General features: G+C 51.1%; 1 protein-coding gene across 3 annotated transcripts in view; it reads left to right on the top strand.

Annotated features, from left to right (window-relative positions):
• OSBPL2 (oxysterol binding protein like 2) overlaps positions 1–18,750 on the top strand; it is a 42,738-nt gene that overhangs the window by 378 nt on the left and 23,610 nt on the right. For all 3 annotated transcript variants that reach the window (XM_081256252.1, XM_081256251.1, XM_081256250.1), the window contains exon 2: positions 17,001–17,172. Coding sequence is in view for 2 of the 3 variants with exons in the window: in XM_081256251.1 (XP_081112377.1) it covers positions 17,136–17,172 (37 nt within the window). In the remaining variant the exon portion in view is untranslated. The remainder of the gene's footprint in view (positions 1–17,000; positions 17,173–18,750) is intronic.

Here is an 18,750-nt window from a genome sequence, read left to right as displayed (position 1 = left end):
ACTGCGGCCCCGGGGCCGCACTGCCGGACACCGCACCCGGAAGTTGGCTGGAGAGCTGGCCCGGGCGTCCGCCAGCCCCCGTCAGCGGCAGGGCTGAGTCGGGGGGCGCGCTGGGCAGGGGCGCTGGGACCCCCGACTTTCCCTTGTGTCTAAGGTAGCCGGCGCCCGCGGTCAGCCAGTCAGGAAGGGCCCAGGGGGGTGAAGAGTCAGGGTCCCCGCTCGCGGGGCAGCCCTCCCTCCGCCCCCCTGCCCGGGCGACCACCTGTGGGTTTGTCTCGACCCTGCAAGGTGTTGTGCTCGTGTCCACCCCTTCCCCTGCTCTTCGTTTTGTTTTTGTCAACCTTAGCAGACTGTACCTGCTGTGGAGAGCTCTTTACCTAACACATATGTTAGATCAATTAGATTTGTAATCTGATTTTAAAAGCTTCCTTCTGTTTCCAGTTACAGTCCAGTAATCAGCAGAATAAATCTTCAGACTTTATAAGCCCAGAACAAGACTGTTGGGTAATCACCAATCAGTCTTCCCGGGTTTTTCTGGGAGAAGCAGCCAGGTGGTGTTACGATGTCCCTGGCCCTCTTGAGTGTGAGGGTCACCTCCCAGGAAGCTGTGTTCCTGTCCTTGGGTTTTTTATACTGACGGGTCAGCCTAGGACAAGCTCTGGACCGGCAGCCGGCAGCTTTTGCACTAGTCCCTTTTCTGGGGCTGCCCGTGCACATCTGGAGACGTGGTCTCGCTCAGTTCAGTTTCAACAGACATTTCTGGGATGCCAGCTGCATGCCTGGCTGCAAGCTGCGGGACCTCTCCATCCACTGGAGCTGGAGAGCAGAGGTGTCGTGGGACCCCCGTCCTCGTGGCTCCTTGCCCTGGTGGCAGAGCGAAGGCCCTTCCTGACTTTGTGCGCTTGGCAGTGTTTTCCCATCTCTCCTGGCCTCAGTTCCTTCCTCTGCGACGTGTGCCGTTTACCTGGCAGGGCCGATACGAGCAGCAGATGAAATGCTTGTCTCCAGCAGTCCCTGGCATGTGGTAGGTGCTCCAAATTGTTCGTTCCCGTCCCCCTTGATGAGGACGCGAACCTTATCGGCTTCGGTTCCTCCTTGTCGGGCGCAACGCCTGGCAGGGTGCTGTCATTTAGTACACGGATGACTGACTCTCCTTAGAATTTACCTTTCCCGTTTGCCTCACCTGTCCTGTTAATAACAGCTCTTATCTAAGATGACAGTAATACATGACAGGTGTTGTTCCAGGACTGCTATAAGCACCATATTCACTTTATTCATGTGGTTTTCACAACAAACTGCAAGACTTGTTCTTAGTTCCCTTATCCTTTGTCTATTCATGAGGAAGCTGAGGAACAGAGAGGTTAAGTAACTTACTCTAAATCACACAGTAGTTAGTTATGGAGCAGGGATTTGAACCCAGGCAGTCTGGCTCCAGAGTCTACACCCTTAAATACCTCTCTCTCCTGCCTTTTAAAACCAACGTCTTCATTTACAAGGTCCCCTCAGCATTTTTCTGTGGAACATTTAGTTGTGCTGCGTTACTGTGTGTCAGAACTTTGTTTCTTGCAGCACACATAACTGATAGATTTTCATTTGGGGTGAGCACGAATGTTTATAAAACCATTTTATTTCTTCTAAAGTAAAGTAGTAATTCTCTATCTGGCTATCCAAGATTTTGCTGAAATACCCCACCTGCTGCCCCGTTCCCTGGTTAGTAGGGAAGTCGTTGATGTTCACGGTGTGAAAAGGGCGAGTTGGCGGAGGAGGGGTGATGATGGATAGACACACTATAAAGCACGAGGTTGTGATTTTGAATTCATTTCGGAGCGAACTTAATGTGGTGAACTTAGCGCCGTAAGCCACGTACTTAGGGCTTTCCTTTCTCCTCCCATGTGCATGCAGAGGGGTCAGCTCTGGTGTAACATGTGGACGAGCAGCGTTATTTCAGTGTCAAGAAGTGACCTTCGTCCTAGGGCCTCTTTTCCATGCCTTCCAGGAAATGCTAGCAAATGAGTCTTGGATACATACTTAAAACTAGGTCGACTTTTAAAATCTTCTTATATTCAGCTAATTACGAAAGTGACAATTCTTTTTTTGGTGGCGAAATTTTGGAAACGTTTTATGTATTCTTTTTGTGTGTGTGTGTGTGTGGTACGCGGGCCTCTCACTGCTGTGGCCTCTCCCGTTGCGGAGCACAGGCTCCGGACGCGCAGGCTCAGTGGCCATGGCTCACGGGCCCAGCCGCTCCGCGGCATGTGGGATCTTCCCAGACCGGGGCATGAACCCGTGTCCCCTGCATCGGCAGGCGGACTCTCAACCACTGAGCCACCAGGGAAGCCCTATGTATTCTTATACTATCTTCAAATGATTTCCTTAGTATTCCTGTGAAAAGCCAAGGCCGTATCTTTTCCTAGGAGTTTGACTCTGGAGGATATAAGGTGTGCAGGGCTTGCATCTTTGAACAAAAGCTGTGATGGGGCTTCCCTGGTGGCGCAGTGGTTGAGAGTCTGCCTGCCGATGCAGGGGACACGGGTTCGTGCCCTGGTCCGGGAAGATCCCACATGCCGTGGAGTGGCTGGGCCCATGCGCCAAAGGAAAAAAAAAAAAAAAGCTGTGATGACGGTCCTCAGGTGGCTAACGTGTTCCACTTGAGAGTTTAAGAATCTTTCCGGAGGTGGCCTGGGGCCCTCAGGTTTTGGCCCCATTGCTCTCTAACTTTGATGGGAGGAAAGTTACTTATCTGCTCTTGCCTCAAGGGTGTTGGCCTGTAAAGTGGGTTATTGCCAGGAATATATGTGAAAATGTAACCTGAGAGGCTCTGGTATTGTAACAGGTGCTGAGCAGACCTTCTGTCCCAGACCTGAGAGCACTGAACTTGACCCCAGCCGACACTGACACAAACAAAGGCAGTGCAGAAGTGAAGCTAAGGAAATCTTTGGTAGGTAGGTTTGCAGTTCTACTGAAATGAGCTACAGTAACACTTCTAAGTTATGACTATTCAGGTGGGGTTGTCTTATAAAAAGACCCCTGGACCCATGCAGTACCTCTCCTGAGGACTCAGGACGGAACGCAGACAGCGGGGCGAGGTTTAATTTCTGAAACTTGGTGCACTTTAAGGTTGAGTGATAGCTTATTGAGACTGGAAGGAAGTTAGTGTCTGAACACTATTGATTATTTACAAATACTTAAATCCTAAGCATTTTAAATATTTTAGGTTGTAGTTTGGCACTTTAAATGCAGTTTCCATGTACAGTGATTAATTTGTGTCTCTGCTGCAGTCAAAGTGTTTTTGCTGATAAATCCCAGGCGTTGGCGTTGCAGCCGTATCACACTCTGGCTGGAAGCGTGTGTGGGGTATCAGCCCAGCCCTGCAGCTCCCCTTAACAAACACGTAATGAAATGGTCACTTCGACGTGTCCGTGAACTTTGTGGCGCTTATTTCCTTTTCCTTCCAAATTCAGAAAAGAACTCAGGGTCATTGGGCAGAATTTCAAAGCATCACCATCCTTCAGCTGGATCTCCCGGTGGTGCAGATACTGTAATCTCTGCAATGAGCTAAACAGTGGAGGTCAGCCTTCAGAAGGGACTGTGTTTGAGAAACATGGAGGTCTGGAGACTTCTGCCTGATGTTTGTGTGTCTCTTTCTTTGCTTTTTCATTTCATCAGTGGAATTCTTGCAGGATCTCTTTTGAGACACAAACTCCCACGTCAGTGCTGGCTGGCACAGCCCTGGCCCTGTAGCCTGGGAGCCTGGTGGCAAGGTGCGCCCTGCTGAGGGTTTACAGGGCCTGGCACTCTCTCCTGGGCGCGCACACACACACACACACACACACACACACACACACACACAGCCTCCCTGCCTGTTCAGGAAGCCTCCGCACCCCTGGGCGCCGGGGTCACATCAGCAGAGGGGATGGTCTGTGTGGCTTTGAGTTGGGCAGACCTGTCTGACCTCTGAGCTCATACCTTTACCAGAGGGGCGGGACCACCGGCCTTAACAAGTGCCCAGGGAAGCACCTGTTCCAGGCAGGACGCGGGTTCTTGGGGGAGAGCCTGGTGTGAGGAATGGTCTCGTAGGGAAGTCGTCCTGAATCCAGGTTCTAGAAAAGATGATGGTCGCCATGGGGGCAGGGGAGGCTGTGTGTTTTACTGAACAAACGAAAGGCTGATTGTGAGAAAAGATCAACTGTGACCTGGCGCCTGTACCACCGTGCTTGGCTGGAAAGTGACTTCCGCTGTCGCTTTAAACCAGGTAAGCATGTGATTTGATGGCCAAACTGTGAAACTCTGAGGGTGAAAAGGAGCACCACGAGGAATTCTAGCGGTGACAGATGTAAACCGGGGCGCGGGGCGCCCTGTTGGACACACGAAGGGGGAGAACCAGAGCCATCCTGTCCCTGACTTGGTCCCAGTGAGGCGCCAGTGCCTGTGTTCGAAAGGTTAACCGTGGGGCGTGTTCTAACACACGAGGGAGCCGGTAGGGGGGTCCTGGGGCGGGGGCGGCTCCAGAGCGCTGCCCTGGGGTCCGTCTCAGAGGTAGGGCACTGTGGGTTCAGCGCTGAGGTTTCTCACCAGAAAAACCTGCGGAAGTCTGTAAAAAGTGGAGGCTCAAGGCCCAGCCCCGGATCTCCTGGATCCACGCTTCTAGGCGGGAGGCCCAGGGCCGTGTGTGTGTGTGTGTGTGTGTGTGTGTGTGTGTGTGGCACACTCCCATGATTCCAGTGTGGCTGGTGTGCTTGCCAGAGCTTGGGACCCACCATGGGGTGCTAACCTGTTTCGCATCAGGGACCCCCTCCTTTGAGAACTGAATGAAGAGTCTGAGTCGTGTTCCTGGGGAAAAATGAACACAAACAGAATTTTGCAATTTTTCTCTTTTTATTTGTTTCTCTTTTTTTTGGGGGGGGGGGCGGTTAGAAATTTGTGGACTTCCCTGACCTTGGTTTAAACACCCACCCCGTTAGTGCTCAGGAAGCATGGTTAGGGGTGACTGGGGCAGGCGCGACACCCCGGATGATACATTTCTCAGCAGGGTGAAACCGGTCAGGGGCCGAGCAGGTCCTACTTGGGAGAGAGCTGACGGGAAGGACCTGGAACAGGAGAGGGAAGTGGGAGAAAGGGCGAGGATGTCAAACCGGACCCTGCCCTGTGATGGAGGTGGCATCTGAAGCATCCTGCCCCACTGCGTCCAGGCCCTTGGTCCTCATCAGAGATGGACAGGCCATGGGGAGGGACACTTCAATGGTCTGCCTTCTCTGCGGCTCTCAGCGCGCTGCCTCTGGTGTGGCTGCCACTCTTGTGGTTTTCTGTGAACACGGCCCCAGAGGCTATGGACGGGCTCCCTGTTCAGAGCTCTCTCACCCACTCCCCAGGCTGCATTCCAACCACTCTGCTTTACTCTGGGTTCCAGAATGATGAGGTTGATTCCGACAAACGCGTCTGTACCGAAGAACATCCATTCATCTCATGCAGTACTTGTTTGCAGTGCTCTGTGCTGGGTTGTAAAAGCATGTTCCTTGACGTGCGTGGTACGTCTTCGGTGCTCACTGTTGCCTAGGAAGCAGTTGGTTCGGGGCGGGGGCATGGCACGGGACTGGAGGGAACCTGTCGTGGGCGAGGATGTGGATGGGGCTCTAGGCTCCTGCCGAGTCCCAGCAGGAAGTGTGGCTCCCGTGGCCGCTCCTGGGGCCGGGCTGGTTGCCCTGTGCCTGCCCTTCAAGGCCTCCCCGTCGGGGTGGAGGATGTTAAACAGTGGGTGATGAGTGCAGTTGCTTACACAGCAAGAGGTTCCTTTACCTTCCTCAAGTCTGGAAGCTTTCAGTCTCTTGCCTGAACCCCTGAGCACGTCGGCCAGTCCGTGTGCTGACTGTAACCTGCTCGCTGGCGTGGATGAGACGGGAGGCCTTCTGGGGCTAGGCTGCCCCGGCCCCCCACGCTTGACAGCCACCCTCAGGGAAGAAGCTTTAAGTTCCCTGAAGCATCAGGCAGCTGATTTTGTGATGAAGATCATGCAGCCCTGCAGAAGGCTGGTGCTGTTAAAGCTGCACAGACAGAAAACACACGTTTACTTGTTTTGCCCTCAAAATGGCGCTCTGATGGAGCCTCATGCACAACTGGGCTGAACCGGATTCTGCTCGAGTATAAGGAACCAGTGTCCAAAAGGCCACTCGATTCCTCCCCGTGGTCACCGAGACGCGTGTGCACGGGCGCTCTGCAGATGATGGCCACCCTTTCAAGAGGCTTTGCTGGGAATAGAGTCGGGGCATTTATTTGATTCCACCACTAAGCGTTTACAGCCACAGGGATATGAAGGCCTGATCTTTCTTCAGCAGCTAGCAAAATGCACATTCAGTGAGTACAAGGTGAGAAAGCCAGGATGGCTTTGGGAATAAGAATGAAGGGCAGGCTTGGCCTGATTCCCTTCTCCGCGCTCCATCCGTGGCTGGCTGTGGAAGGCTGCGGAGACCGGGCCAGCCCTGCCGCCGCCTGGACTTGTGCGCGGAGGCCAAGCACTGCGGGCTCCGCCTGCCGCCTCCTTCCCACGTTCCTCCCTCTGCTTGGTGGGGCCACTGGAGCTTCCTAGGGGCCCCGTGGTGTCCCAGCCCAGTGAGGCCCTAGAGCGCTCTGTCCAGGATGGATGCCACCTCCCACGTGGGCCGTTGAAGTGGAAGAAATTCAACTGGGTCGCATCACAGAGAAAGAAGCCTTGGCTTCCTCTCCGCATGGTTCAAGTGCTCAAGGTCACCCGCGGCCAGTGGCCATTGCCCTGGGCAGAGCACATCCGAGCATTTCCAGCATGGCCGGAGGTTCTGCAGTGCGGCTCTGGAATCTGTACAGGTTGAGTGTTTGTTTCCAGTAAGTTTTGTTCTTTTACAAAAGAAAGAAAGTGGGCACCGTGGCATGGTGGGCGTGACTAGGACAGGGGTCATTAGGCATCCAGGTGGGCTTCCTTTGCAAAGTGGACATCTCAAAACTGAAACACTGAAACAGTCAGTGACCATGGAGGTGGTTTGGCCAGGAAGCACCGTCTGCCTCAGTGGCACTGCCCTGTGGAGAGGGTGAGGCCTACTGGAGGCCTCAGGGCTGGTGGTGGCCCCGGGCCTCGTGCCTTTCTCGGGAGCGGCTGGGTTGGGAGAGCCTCCCCAGGCTGGCGCTGTCCTCAGGGTGTGTTCCCATCACCTAGCAGCCTCGGTTTCCTTTTCCCAATTTAATTTTCCCATCCCCATCCTTCAGTTCTTAATTCCTCCTGATAATAATTGTGTCCACTGCGTGTTAAACTCTTGGGGTTTTCACACTCAGAAGTGACACTGGTTCCACATTCTTGGTGGGCACCCCAGCGTGTGCACTCTGGTAACATTTAAGCATCACCATAGCATCTTTCTGGGGTGTGACAGGCCAGCCTCAGGCGGCGTGGCCAGGGTGGTCCCTGCCGGGCCGCTCCCTGGGAAGGACAGGCCCTTGGGGAGGCGCCAGCGCCTTTGGTTTGTTCTGTCACTGGCCCGTGGCACGCCACTGCTGTCTGCACTGTGCACGGGCCTGTCTGCTTCTGGGACGGGTTTGGCCTTGACCTTAAGAGCTGTGGGGCAGTGAGAGTCTTACGGATGGACCGTGCTCTTGAAGGCTGCTGCTCGCTTGCTTCTGTTTCTGGCTCGTTCTTGATGGAAACCCAGTTTTCTGCATCCGGTGGGTTGAGCAAGTGTCCGGTTAGTGAAGCTTGCCCCTTGGCTGAGGCCCTGGCCATGTCTCATCTGCAGTTCTTTGGGGGCACCTGCTCTGTGAACGCCCTCTGAGTGTGACCTCTGTGGGGGAAGGGGGTGGGGCCAGGCTTTGTGGAGTCTTCTCTGCGGGTCTCCTGGCCAGTCCTTCCATGCCCTGTTCCTCAGGTTCCAAACCCGCCTCCCGCCCCGAGCCACTGCCCTCATAGCTCTTCAGCTCCCTGATCTCACCTGGCCAGCTGCCTTTCCTGGTGGAAATGGGCCGCAAAGTTTATGCTGCATTACACTGAACCGGTAGAAGGAGAAACGTACCCTGAGGTTTGAGTGTTGGATGGGGTTTGGGCTCTTCTTAGCGAGAGTCTGTCATTTGAGAATCTGTCAAAGTTCCCAGTGGAACTTTTCCTTTCCAGAGTACTGCTGCGTAAGCTTGGCACCCAGAGCGTGGAGCTCTGTGCATGATTGTTCATTTCTTGTTTGTCCTACTTGCTAATGTATTTTTTTCCAGTTAAAAAAATTTGGGACTTCCCTGGTGGCGCAGTGGTTAAGAATCTGCCTGCCAATGCAGGGGACACGGGTTCGATCCCTGGTCCGGGAAGATCCCTGGTCCGGGAAGATCCCACATGCCGCAGGGCAACTACGCCCGTGCACCACAACTACTGAGCCTGCGCTCTAGAGCCTGCGAGCCACAACTACTGAAGCCTGCGAGCCACAACTCCTGAAGCCCACGCACCACAACTCCTGAAGCCCACGTGCCTAGAGCCTGTGCTCCACAACAAGAGAAGCCACCGCAAGGAGAAGCCTGCGCACTGCAACGAAGACTAGCCCCCGCTCGCCACAACTAGAGAAAGCCTGCGCGCAGCAACGAAGACCCAACACAGCCAAAAATAAATAAATAAATAAAAATAAAGTGAGAAAAAAAATTTTTTTAATTGTGGTAAAATACACATAGCATAAAAATTACCATCTTGACCATGTTTAAGTGTGCAGTTGAGGGGTTGTGTATACAGCCATCACCACTGTCCATCCCCACCGCTCTTTTCATCTTGTAAAATGGAGACTCTTTACCCATTAAACACCAAGTCCCCACCCCCTCCCCCAGCCCCTGACAACCACCTTCTACTTTCTGCCTCTATGAATTTGACCCCTCCAGGGACCTCAGATAAGTGGAATCATACAATATTTGTCTTTCTGTGTCTGGCTTATCTCACCGGTCAGAATGCCCTCAAGGTTCATCTGTGCGGTAGCATAGTACAGGATTTCCTTCCTTTTTAAGGCTGAATAATATTCTACTGTATGTCTAGACCACATTTTGCTTATCCTTTTGTATGTGGATGGACACTTGGGTTGCTTCCATGTTTTAGCTGTTGTGAATAATGCTGCTGTGAACTTGGTGCACAAAGATCCCTTCGAGACCTTGCTTTCAGTTCTCCAGGGTGTATACCCAGAAGTGGAATTGCTGGATCACATGGTAATTCTATTTTTAATTTTTTGAGGAACTGCCCTACCGTTTCCCACAGCGGCTGTACCATTTTACATTCTTACCAACAGTGCACAAGGGTTCCTGTTTCTACATATCCTCACCAAGACTTGTTATTTTCTGTGGGTTTTTTTTTTTTTTGATAGTAGCCATCCTAATGGGTGTAAGATTGTATCTCATTATAGCTTTGGTTTGCATTTCCATGATGTTTAGTGAGTTGAGCATCTTTTCATGTGCTTATTGGCCATTTGTATATATGTTCTTTGGTGAAATGTCTATTTAGGTCTTTTGCCCATTTTTGAATCAGCTCGTTTGTTTTTTGTTATTGAGTGTTAGGAGTTCTCTATATATTCAGGATATTAATCTGTTGTCAGATGTATGATTTGTGAATATTTTCTCCCATTCTGGGGTTGCCTCTGTACTCTGTTGATAGTGTCTGACGCACAGATTTTTAAATTTTTCATAAAGTCCAGTTTGTCTAATTTTTCGTTAATTGCCTCTGCCTTTGGTGTCTTATCCAAGAAATCATTGCCAAATCCAAAGTTGTAAAGGTTTTGCAATATGTTTTCCTCTAAGAGTTTTTTAGTTTTAGATCTTAAATTAGGTCCTTGATCCATTTAGAGTTAATTTTTGTATATGGTGTAAGATAGGGTCCCACTTCATTCTTTGGCATGTGGATATCCAGATTCCCAGCACCATCTATTGAAGACACAGCCCTTTTCTTCTTGAATGGTCTTGACACACCTGTCACAGATCACTTGATGGTATATGTGAGAGTTTATTTCTGGGCTCCCTCTTCTTTTCCATTGGTCTTTGTACTAGTACCACATTGTTTTGATTACTGTAGTTTTGTAGTAAGTTTTGAAATCAGGAAGTGTGAGTCTTCTGGCTTTGTTCTCCTTTCTTCAAGATAGTTTTGGCTATTCACGGTCGAGATGACATATGAATTTTAGAACGGATTTTTCTGTCTCTGCAAAAAACATCATTGGGGTTTGATAGGGATTGTATTGAATCTATAGATTGCTTTGTGTAGTATTGACATCTTTTTTTTTCTTTTTTTAAAATTGGAGTACCATTGCTTTACAATGCTGTGTTAGTTTCTGCTGTACAACGAAGTGAATGAATCAGCTATATGTATACATATATCCCCTCCTTCTTGGACCTCCCTCCCACCCCCCATCCCACCCATCCAGGTTGTCACAGAGCACCGAGCTGAGCTCCCTGTGCTATACAGCAAGTTCCCACTAGCTATCAGTTTTACACAGGGTAGTGTGTATATGTCAATCCTAATCTCCCAGTTAGTCCCACTCCCGCTCCCATGTCCACACGTCCGTTTTCTACGTCTGTGTCTCTGTTCCTGCCCTGCAAGTAGGTTCATCTGTACCACTTTTCTAGATTCCACGTATATGCGTTAATATCTGATATTTGGTTTTTTCTTTCTGACTTACTTCACTCTGTATGACAGACTCTAGGTCCATCCATATGTCTACAAATGACCCAATTTTGTTCCTTTTTTATGGCTGAGTAAGTGTTGACAGCTTAATATTCAGTCTTCCAGTCCATGGACATGAGATGTGTTTCCATTTGCTTATGTCTTTAATTTCTTCTGGCAATGTTTTAATAGCTTTCATTGTACTGTCTTTAACCTCCTTGGTTAATTCCTAAGTACTTTATCGTTTTAGATGGTATTGTAAACGGAATTTTTTTTTTTTTTTAGAAAATGAGGTATTTTTAAAAATTAATTAATTTATTTGACTGTGTTGGGTCTTCATTGCTGTGCACGCACTTTCTGTAGTTGTGACGAGTGGGGGCCACTCTTTGTTGTGGTGCGTGGGCTTCTCTTTGTGGTGGCTTCTCTTGTTGTGGAGCACAGGCTCTAGGCGCGCAGGCTCAGTAGTTGTGGCTCATGGGCTTCGTTGTTCTGCAGCATGTGGGATCCTCCCGGACCAGGGCTCAAACCCGTGTCCCCTGCATTGGCAGGTGGACTCTCAACCCCTGCGCCACCAGGGAGGCCCTCACTGTTTTAACGTAAGCAACGGTGGCTCTAAATAGTCCCCTTAGCTGCTGTCACTACATCCCGTAAAGTTTGGTGTGTTGTGTTTTCATTTGTTTCTAAAGATTTCCTAATTTCACTTGTAACTTTTTTCTTTGATCTGTTGGTTTTTTAAGAGAATTTTTTGTTTTGTTTTGTTTTGGCCGTGCCGTGAGGCTTGCGGGATCTTAGTTCCCTGACTGGGGATTGAGCCCAGGCCCCCGGGAGTGAAAGCCCGAGTCCTAACCACCGGACCACCAGGGAATTCCCAAGAGAATGTTACTTAGTTTCTAGAATTGTGTGAATTTTCCATTTTTCCTTCTGCTACTGATTTTTTTAAATTAATTTTTTTTGCAGTATGGTTGGTTTGCAATGTTGTATTAGCCTCCACTGCATAACAAAATGATTCAGCTGTACACATACAGATATCCCCTCCCTTTTGGACTTTGCTCCCATTTAGGTTACCACAGTGCATTAGGTAGAGTTCCCGGTGCTATACAATATGTTCCCATCAGTTGTCTGTTTCTTTTTGTTTTGTTTTGTTTTGTTTGCGGTACGCAGGTCTCTCACTGTTGTGGCCTCTCCCGTTGCGGAGCAAGGCTCCGGACGCGCAGGCTCAGCGGCCATGGCTCACGGGCCCAGCCGCTCCGCAGCATGTGGGATCTTCCCGGACCGGGGCACGAACCCGTGTCCCCTGCATCGGCATGCGGACTCTCAACCACTGTGCCACCAGGGAAGCCCAGTTGTCTGCTTTATACATAGTACCTGTTACTGATTTCTAACTCATTCTCTTATGGTCAGAGAAGATGCTTTGTATATCTATCATTTAAAATCTCTTGAGAAGTCGGGGCTTCCCTGGTGGCGCAGTGGCTGAGAGTCCACCTGCCGATGCAGGGTACTTGGGTTCGTGCCCCGGTCCGGGAAGATCCCACATGCCGTGGAGCGGCTGAGCCCGTGAGCCATGGCCGCAGAGCCTGCACATCCGGAGCCTGTGCTCCGCAACGGGAGAGGCCCGAGTACCGCAAAAATCAATCAATCAATCAATCAATAAAATCTCTTGAGAAGTAATCTGTGGCCTAACATATGGTCTGTCCTGGAGAACGTCCCATGTGTACTTGAGAAGAAGGTCTGTTCTGTTGTTGGGTGGAGTTCTTGTTACGTCTGTTAGATCTAGTTGGTTGATTGTGTTGTCCAAGTCCTCTGTTTATCTTCTATCTGGTTGATGCTTGCTAATGTATGTTTAAATTACTAAATAAAATTTATATTATTTTGAACAATTTAAATTCAGAATTGATATTTAACCACAAAAGTAGCTTTAGAATCTTCACATTATTGGTGAGCTTTTCTTTCTTTGTGAAGATCATATCTAGGTTGCCTTGCCCATTCTTTATTGAGAAAGAGAAGTAAACGTGCAATTCGAGTCTCTAGTGAGTTGACCGTGGAGATTAACCCCCAGGGCCCTTAGCCAGTCACTTATTCCTCAGTGACTGGGTCTGCTTTTCTAAGAAAATGTAAAGATGGGTTTGTAAGACTTGAATGCAGGTCTTCATGTACGTGGCGGTGGACACTGCGTTTGGAGCCGGGTCCTGGGAGCTCGGGGCAGCGCGGTTGGAGTGGGCACCTTGAAGAGAGCTGGGGGGCCCTGTGGGGGGCCAGGCACCTTGTGCGGACCTGGCAGCGGTGGGGCGCCCTGGCTGGTGTCCCCTGAAGAGGCCAGGAGGGAGCGCTTGCTGCGGGGCTGGAGGAGGGGCCCCGGAGGCCAGCGAAGATGTCCAGCACAAGCTCATTTTTCCGTGTTTTTCTCTAGAGTTAGAAAAGGAAGCAGCTGACCAGAAAGAGCTGATTTAAAAAAAGAAAGCCCTTTCCTGAAGCACTGTCTTCATGGATCGTTCTCTGAGGGCACAACAGACGCGTTGGAAAAGAGGCTTCTGTTCCCGCCCGCCCTGCGGTCCCCTCCACAGGGGTGTGGCCGGATGGGGGCGGGGCCCACCTCGGGGTCAGAGGCCACTCAGCCGGGTGCGGACCGGCGGGTCCTGCAGCAGCAAGGCTTCTGAGGGGGGGTCAGGTGTGGGGGAAACTGAGAGGGAGCAAGGATGCCCTGCCCTCTCTGCCCCCAGAGGGCCCCCCACCCGGGAGAGGCCCCCCCCTCCAGGCCTGGCCTCGTCACCGCCCTCTGGTGTGGATACTCCGCAGCAGTGCCTGGTTTCCACTGGGCAAAACAAAGAAGATACAATGTGTGACTTGCCTGCACACTGGGTGGGGTTAACTCTCCACCTTGCACACGCCAGCAAGTCTGATGGCTGCTGTGAGGCTTTTGGCCTTGACCTTGTGGAGCCTCCCCAGGTGGGGCTCCCGTACTTGGTGAGGGTCGGACCGCGTGGTCCTCGTAGCAGAATCGCAGGGACTGCAGCCGTCACAGCCCCAGCTGTCAGCCTAGCCTGTGACTTCAGTGTTTGTCCAAGCTGACATCTTACACCCTCATTTTAAAGACTCTCCATAAGTTTGGATTGATTTAGTTTTAACGTTAGGACTTTTGTTACAGGTGAGGAAGCATATAAAAAAGGAAAATACCACGGCTTTCAACATGCCTTTTATTATGGGAGATTTTATTTTATTTTATTTTTTAATAACAAAGGATGTAGTCTTTTATTATTTAAATAAATTTTTTTTTAAGATTTAATTTTATTTCTTTTTGACCGCATTGGGTCTTTGTTGCTGCACGCGGGCTTTCTCTAGTTGTGGTGAATGGGGGCCACTCTTCGTTGCAGTGCGCAGGCTTCTCATCACGGTGGCTTCTCTTGTTGCGGAGCACGGGCTCTAGGCACGAGGGCTTCAGTAGTTGTGTCTCGCGGGCTCTAGAGGCTCAGTAGTTGTGGCGCACAGGCTTAGTTGCTCCGCGGCATGTGGGATCTTCCTGGACCAGGGATGAAACCCGTGTTGCCTGCATTGGCAGGCGGCTCCGAATCCACTGTGCCACCAGGGAAGTCCCGGGAGATTTTAAATGTACAGAGAAGCAGCGGTCCCCTGTGAGCCCCTTTCTAGCCTCAGCGGTTTACCGGTTCCTGGCCCATCGTGTCCCAGTAATCACCTTGCCGACTCCTCCCAAGTCATTTTGAAGAAAATCCCAGACATGCTATCATTTTGTCTGTACATATTCCAGCGTGTAGCTCTAAATGATAAGGCCTCTTGTAAACATATATTAAAAAATTTTTTTTTTATTTTTTGGCCGTGCTGCACAGCATGTGGGATCTTAGTTCCCCCACCAGGGATCACAGCTGCATCCTCTGCACTGGAAGCACGGAGTCTTAACCACTGGACCGCCAGGGAAGTCCCAAGGCTCTCGTAGAAAACTGCAGTTACGACACGTGTGCCTCTTTTTACGGCCCCGTTCCGGGGTGCACTGTGGCACGTACAGTTAACAGCGAGCTTTGACGCACGTCCACACCCCTGACACTGTCACCGCGGTCGGGATAGCAAAGCACCCCTTCACCTGTCCTTCCCTTTGTCCTCTGTGGTTTATCCGTTCCAGAAGCTGGGCTTTGCCCTGTAGAATTCCCCGGAGTCTGGATTTTGCCCACCGTGCCCCCACGGTGGCATATAGCATGTTCCTCTGTTCTCTGTGCTCTGTAAGTTGGTAGTTACAGCTGGAGGAGGGCTGGGTTCTGGCTTGCTTTTCTTTCTTTTTTTTTTTTTTTTCTGTACGCGAGCCTCTCACTGCTGTGGCCTCTCCCGTTGCGGAGCACAGGCTCCGGACGCGCAGGCTCAGCGGCCATGGCTCACGGGCCCAGCCGCTCCGCGGCATGTGGGATCCTCCCGGACCGGGGCACGAACCCGTGTCCCCTGCATCGGCAGGCGGACGCTCAACCACTGCGCCACCAGGGAAGCCTGGCTTGCTTTTCTTGACAGGACCCCTTCAGAGGAGTCGCATAGCGCATCTGGGTCTATGATGGCACAGCTGTGGGTGGTCAGCAACCAGACGTGGGAATTCATCAGGGTTGTGCACGGTGATGCCACACACCCTGAGTCCTTCATGGATCGGCAAGAGCACCTCTAAAAAGTGGGACAGAGAGGGACTTCCCTGGTCCAGTGGTTAAGAATCCTCCTTACAATGCAGGGGACGTGGGTTCGATCCCTGATGGGGGAACTAAGATCCCACATGCCGAGGGGCAACTAAGCCCGCGTGCCGCAACTACTGAGCCGGGGTGCTCTAGAGCCCGCGCCACAGCTAGAGAGCCCACTCGCCACAGTGAAAGATCCCACATGCACAGCTAAGACCCAATGCAGCCAAATAAATAAATAAATAAAGCGGGACAGGGAGTCTGCACAGGAAGGCAGCTGAAAGGCTTGACGCTTTCCTGTCGTGTCCTAGTTTTCAAAAGACTGTGTTGGCATCATCCATCCAGTGGTGACCAGTTAATTTCTTCTTCAGCATCTCTGTGAACTCAGGGACTTAAATGTATGGAATGTGTTCCATCCGTCTGGCTGTTCATGGGGCTCACATCGTCCCGTTGTCGCAGTGGGAACCTCTGTAGGTTCGACGGAGCCTTTTGACGTGACCCCAGTAGTCCTGCCAGCTTCCTGCTGCCTCTAGGGGGACCCGAGTCCTGGACTGCGCCCTGTCTCCTCCGGGGAACACTGGTTCCTTTTAGGGGCTTCTAGAGATCAAACATATTGCAGGGTGTTGTAGATGGGACCTGTCATATCAGAGAGGAATCAGAAGCAAGTAAGAACAGCTTCTCTAATTTGCCAAAGAAAACCCAACCGTCAACTACTGAGTGAGGCTTTGAATGGGTGTTTTCCAGAAGCTGCATAGGTGTCCGGTTCTGCTGGCTGGTTGGGAAGTTGGGAAAGGAAAAGGAAGCTCTGGAAGAGCCTTTTGGGGAAGGAAGAGCGGAATGACCTAATGCCAGTTTGTTGCATAATGTAGACGCTCACATGTGCTCAGGATGGAGCCCAGAGATGAGCGCTTTGGAGGTGTCACCAAGCTCCGTGTGGCCACTCCAAGGACAGAGGATGCATCCCCCCTCGGGACCACGTGTTCCTTCACTGCTCTCAGAACTGGAGGAGAGGTCTTGGTCCCGTCGCTACATGGCACACACAATTAAATATGGGTCTCTGCTTATTTTCATAAAAAGTCAAACCTTTTGGGATCAGGTTGACCTTTTGCTTCAGTCTCTTGCCATTTATGAAATACTGCGCTTCATGTTGGGAGAAGTTAATATGCATGAGTTCTACTAAAATATTGAGCTAAAATAACTTTGAGAAAATTTAAGTTGATTACAGTTTATACTGATAACAACTAAGGTACACAGCAGTCTTAATTCTCTAGAATTGAAAATTGGTTTCAGGTTGATGTGAAATAAATGTTTACACATACCTTTGCATTTATTTATAACCGTTTGTTCCAGCTTCTGGTAAAGATTTGCATTGGCTGTCAGCGGAGGTGTGTTGGGGCCCCAGCGTGTGGATGCCTCACTTTAGCTAACCTGCCTCTCGGAGTGTCCACGCGACCCCCAGATTAGTCGTTTCACTGCTTCCTTATACAGTGTAGTGGCTTTTAAAGTAACTCCAGATAGCGGTTACTTGTTGCCGTGCTACCCATTGATGGATGTGGATATTATGACTGTTTCCTCTTGTATGTGATCATTCCTTTTACTTCTTTGCTCAGATGTAATTGAGATTGACCTCAAGAATGGTGAATGGGTATTTTTAAATGTTTCTAAACTGTACAACTTATGAAAGCTAAGTATACCAAAATGTGTTTTTTTTTTCCCTTTAGATCTCCAGTGCCTATTGGATTTTTACCTTAAAAAGTCCATAGCGTGAAATTTCTTACACTGTCGATGTAGACCCAGTACAATGATTCAGTAGAAGACCCTGCAGATCAGGCGGCGGCGGAGCCTGGCACTGAAGGATGAACGGAGAGGAGGAGTTCTTCGATGCCGTCACAGGTGAGCGGAGGGAGAGGCCAGTTCAGAGGTCGTGTCGTGAGCACGAAGCCCTCGGACCCAGGCCTCGGCCGTAGCCCGGGGACGTGAGGACGGCCCGGGAAAACTGTGTGGGAAGAGAGCTGACGTGTTCCCAGGCACCAGCCTTCAGTAAAAGCATGTGTCCTATCCTAGATTTGGGGGAAAACATCAACTTTGGACCACTAAAGATAACAAGAAAGGGCAACTGTGTTTTAGTCTTTAAGAGTTGCCCTGGGGTGTGAGATGGCCAGCATTCTTATATTATTTATACTTAATGATCAGAAACGTATTGTCCTGTCTTATAACTGTATCGTGTTTTGCATTGCTTAAAGTCTACCCAAAAACAGTACATTTACTTGCTCTCCCAGCAGCTCTTACTGTGTCAGAGTTCAGTTCTGTTTCGCTTCCCACACACCACTGTGAGCGCTGGTGCACAGCCTGGTGCGCAGAGCGCATGGCGGGGTGGCAGGGGGAGGAGAGGCGGGCTGGGTTGGCTCACATTTGCTTAGGACAACCAACCCCTCCTCCTCCTCTTCCCGCCCGAGGGACACATGACCACAGGGGGCCCCAGAACTCACGTTCAAGATGCCCTCCGTTGTCTGCCCTCCACCCTCCTCATCAGCAGGGGGACCATCACTTGGCTTTTTCTGTTGAGGGGTCTCCTTGGTGGAGACGGACTTCAGGAGACTCTTCCAGCCCATGCCCCCCTCTCAGGTGTGGGAACATAGAAACAGCAGCTCTGAAATATTACTGCCGCCGGGTTTTTCAGTGCTAACCCTCCCAAGGGCAGTCAGAGGGGCGCTTCCGTAATCAGTGCCAAAAGAGCGTGGTGCCCAGCACGACAAAAGGCTCTTTCCTGAGCACTGTCACTGTTCCCCTGGACACCTTTGCTGTCCCTGCTGGCGCTCCTGTCTCGTGGAGCCCTGTCCCTGTGCCCCTGGGTGTTCACCGGCCATGCTTCTCCTAAGTGAAGGGTTGGAGCAGCTTGAGGGGTGGGCAGCCTGAGATTATTGACTTATTCTTGTCCGAAGCCCCCGGAGGAGCAGGCCCTGAGCTCATCGCTGTTTTCGGAGGCTGAACTGCTGAGTCCTCTTATCTTCCGTGACTTCATAGCTATTGTGTTCCTTGTAGACGTGTTTTTCTGGGAAGCATGCTTGTCTGCTTAACCCGCACGCTCATCAGTAGTCTTTAGCAGTTGAATTCCCACCAAGCAGGGTGTTTGTCAGGGATTCACGCCCTCGGGCCACCTGCCCCTCTCAGGCTGACCACGTCTGAGACCAAGCGGGCCCGGCCTCGGTGTGGCCTTCTCACCTGGGAAGCTGCCTTTCACCTGGGACCAGTGTAGCCGATACTCCAGAAGGTCTTTTCCCGGAGAGGGCTTGAACTGCATGGAGTGTGGCGTGTAGGTGACCCCATCCCTGCCTCTCCGCACGGCGGGACCTCTCCGCGTGTCCCTGAGATGCAGGCGGAAGAGGCAGATGTCTAGGTGAAAATAGTTGCTCACCTCGGCCCTTTGGTTCCCAAGCAAGTAACAGAAAGACGAAAAATATGAAGTCTCCC

Source organism: Mesoplodon bidens (assembly GCF_964165515.1).
Source record: "Mesoplodon bidens genome assembly, chromosome: 15".
Taxonomy (NCBI): domain Eukaryota; kingdom Metazoa; phylum Chordata; class Mammalia; order Artiodactyla; family Ziphiidae; genus Mesoplodon; species Mesoplodon bidens.
This window is presented reverse-complemented; position numbering and strand designations above follow the sequence as displayed.